Source organism: Aplysia californica, unplaced genomic scaffold (genome assembly GCF_000002075.1).
Source record: "Aplysia californica isolate F4 #8 unplaced genomic scaffold, AplCal3.0 scaffold00266, whole genome shotgun sequence".
In the NCBI taxonomy this organism is placed as follows: domain Eukaryota; kingdom Metazoa; phylum Mollusca; class Gastropoda; order Aplysiida; family Aplysiidae; genus Aplysia; species Aplysia californica.
This window is the reverse complement of record NW_004797536.1, coordinates 796867-800335: the sequence shown is the minus strand read 5'-3', so window position 1 is coordinate 800335 and position 3469 is coordinate 796867. Positions and strand designations below refer to the sequence as shown.

Here is a 3469-nt window from a genome sequence, read left to right as displayed (position 1 = left end):
GGGGGGGGGGGGGGGGGGGTATATAAACAGACGCGAAAGTTGAACAGGCCTTCAGAGCCACAACTTAAATCCAGGAAGAGCAGGGAACGACGCTGCTGGTGGGTCGACGCAGTGGATGGGGCTCCGGACCAGTACGATCCACACACATCGTTCCCTGCTCGAAATAGTGAGTATTGAAAACAACGTAGATAGACTAACGAGTAGAATCAAGGATTAGACTTGTTTTCATCATCTGAAACTTTAAAAGGTATACCGCAACATGCATACTATCAAATATACATACATGTACTCATATTTCGAATTTGTGTATGGTGATTCAAAACATGGAGAAACATTGCCGTTGGTCTACAGCTGGTCGAATGTACGACGTGCCCGCTACGTCCTTAAAGAGTTAAAATAAATAGAAACATGGTGTGAAACAGATCAAATGTTGTTAACAGGGTGGGGTGGGGCATAGGTTTGGAGTGGGACCGGGAGATGGTTGGAGGGGGGAAGGGATTCAGTGGGGAGGGGTGTTCGGGGTTGGGGGGGGTACGCTGGGCGATAGGGGGAGGAATGGTGAACGGTAGGAGGTGTGCAGGTGTGCTGGTGAAAGAAACGAGGGGAGGAGGTGGTAAAGGGATGGTTGGGGGGGGATGGGAGATAGGTGAATATACAGAGGAGGAGAGGGGAGACGGCAGGGGGAGAGGGGAGAGATACGGGAACGATCAGGGGTAGGGAGGTGGCTTGTGTGGTTCAATTTAAACTGGGTTCGCCCTCAGCAAATGGAAAACACTAGTAAAAGCTGCATTCGGCAACAGCAGATGTGCATAATAATACCAGCATGAACGTCCCCTTAAAGCACTCACTGACAGGTTTTACAGCGCTTTCAAGGCCACGTGACGTACTCTCCACAGCGGACATAGTTGTCCACAAAGGTCCGCCGGTCTTCACCGAGTCCGAACGTCACAGACTCCTGGCAGCCGTTAAGTGGGTCAACCAGGTCAGTCACGGAATCTAGGTCAACCTCCTCTTGAATACATTCTGATATTGTTTGGTGGAAATTACGAGAGCTATCTTTGCACGTGTCTGTATCTTTACCTGGGTACCTGTGTCTGTCTCTGTATCTTTACCTGGGTACTTGTGTCTGTCTCTGTATCTTTACCTGGGTACCTGTGTCTGTCTCTGTATCTTTACCTGGGTACTTGTGTCTGTCTCTGTATCTTTACCTGGGTACCTGTGTCTGTCTCTGTATCTTTACCTGGGTACTTGTGTCTGTCTCTGTATCTTTACCTGGGTACCTGTGTCTTTCTTTGTATTTTTGCTTGTGTAATTTCTATTTGTCTCTGTCTTTCTGCTTGTGTATCTATGCCTATTTCTTTATCTTTGCTTGTGTATCTATTCTATGTCTCACGGTCAGGATTTGTTGCTTCTCTTTGTCAAAAATCGATCATGCTCACTGTCAGATCTGTATGTCTATGCCTGTCTCTGTATATATGGCTGTCTTTGTATCTATGTATACCTCTGTGTACTTAATATCTATGTCTGTCTCTGTATCTATGTCTGTCTCTGTATCTATGTTTGCATCTGTATCTTTGTATATCTGTGTACATAATATCTATGTCTGTCTGTGTATCTATGTCCATCTCTGAATAAATACTGTGTGTGTAGCTACGTTTGTCCCTGTATCTGTGCTTGTCTGTGTATCTAGTCTGTCTGTGTATAAGGGGGGTTGGCGGGTGCTCTGGTGTGGTTTGCTCCTTCTTTCATATCAAACATATATCGTCCTGATCTCTCGACTCCTTCTTTTTGTGTTTGTTAGTCGCTTGTAACCGCTCTAATCTTCGGCACTTATATGACCTTTTTGTGTTGCAGTTACCGTACACTCTTACTATAACTAACTGTCTGTGTATCTATGTCTGTCTATATATCTATTTCTTTCTGTGCATCTATGTCTGTCGCAGTATAAATACTGTCTTTCTCTGTATTTCTCTCTGTCTCTGTATAAATACTGTCTTTGTAACTATGCCTGTCTCTGTATCCATGCCTGTCTCTGTATCCATGTCTGTCTCTGTATCTATGTCTGTCTCTGTATTTATGTCTGTCTCTGTATCTATGTCTGTCTCTGTATCTATTTCTGTCTGTGTATCTAATGCCTGCTTATGTATCTATGTCCACCGCATTATAAATACTGTTTTTCTCTGTATTTCTGTCTCTGTATAAATACTGTCTTGTTATTACGTCTGTATCTGTATCTGTGTCTGTCTCTGTATCTATGCCTGTCTTTGTTCACACCTGTCTGTATGTGTATACCCAATGGAAAGACACCACAAACCACATTTTACAGTACAGGTACAATACCTGATACTTCATTGTACAGTACAGATACAATACAGGATACCACATTTTTCAGTCCGGATGCAACTCTTGATAACACATTCTATAGTACATAATAGTATGCAGTGACGGTGGTTGGTGGGTACTCTTGTGAGGTTTGCTTTACTATTAAACATTTACGGTCCTTATATTTCCTATTTCTTTTTTCATGTTTGTTACTCTTTTGCAACACTTCTAATCTTCGGCACTTATATGAGAGGGCGGTTCGATTGCGCCACTTGGAGGTCCTACTTCTTTTCCTTCCTCTCAGTTGTTTCTGTCTGTCTGTCTTATTTTTCCCCAGCACTAAATGACCATTGTGGTGTCGATGTGCTTCTCTTTACTTATACAAACAAAGCACTTATATGACCTAATTGTGTTGCAAGTGCCGTAAAACTTACTAGGTGGATGGTTGGAGGGTGCTATGGTGTAGTCTACTTCTTTTTTCGTATTAAACATCTGTCGTCCTTATCTCTCATTCTTTTTTGGGTTTGTTACTCTTTTGTAACGCCTCTAATCTTCGGCACTTATGTGACCTTATTGTGTTGCAGGTGCCGTAAGCTCTTACTAAAAGTTTAAAAAAGCACTAATATGATCTAATTGTGCCGTAAAACTTACCGAAACTTTAAAATCAGATACAGTTCTTGTTGTCCACTAGGTCGTAGACAGAGCGCCTTACGGGACAAGTGAGTCCATCCTGGACCAACATGGCTGCGACTTTTGTGTGCACGGGGGTGAGTGGTAGACAGTGGTAATACCTGAACTAACACGTTTGTGGTAGACTGTCGTTATATCTGAACAAACAATTTAGTGGTAGATTGGTAATTCTTGAACGAGCAAGTTAATGGTAGAATGCAGTAATACCCGAACAACAAGTTAATGGTAGACTGTGGTAATGTCTGAATTGACAGTGGTAGACTGTGGTAATACCTGACCAAACAAGTCTGTGAAAGACTCTTGTAATACCTGAACTAACAAGTTAGTGGTTGCCTGTGGTAATACCTGAACTAACAAGTTAGTGGTTGCCTGTGGTAATACCTGAACTAACAAGTTAGTGGTTGCTTGTGGTAATACCTGAACTAACAAGTTAGTGGTTGCCTGTGGTAATACCTGA

General features: G+C 42.8%; 2 protein-coding genes across 2 annotated transcripts in view; both read left to right on the top strand.

Annotated features, from left to right (window-relative positions):
- The window catches only part of LOC101855500 (ethanolamine-phosphate cytidylyltransferase), a 5918-nt gene extending 2457 nt beyond the window's left edge, over positions 1–3461 (top strand). The window contains exons 4-5 of the mRNA XM_005100978.3: positions 897–982; positions 3014–3461. Of these exons, the coding sequence (XP_005101035.1) occupies positions 897–982; positions 3014–3100 (173 nt within the window). The 3' untranslated portion in view covers positions 3101–3461. The remainder of the gene's footprint in view (positions 1–896; positions 983–3013) is intronic.
- The window catches only part of LOC101855734 (ethanolamine-phosphate cytidylyltransferase), a gene marked incomplete in the record, with an annotated part of 36894 nt that overhangs the window by 23819 nt on the left and 9606 nt on the right, over positions 1–3469 (top strand).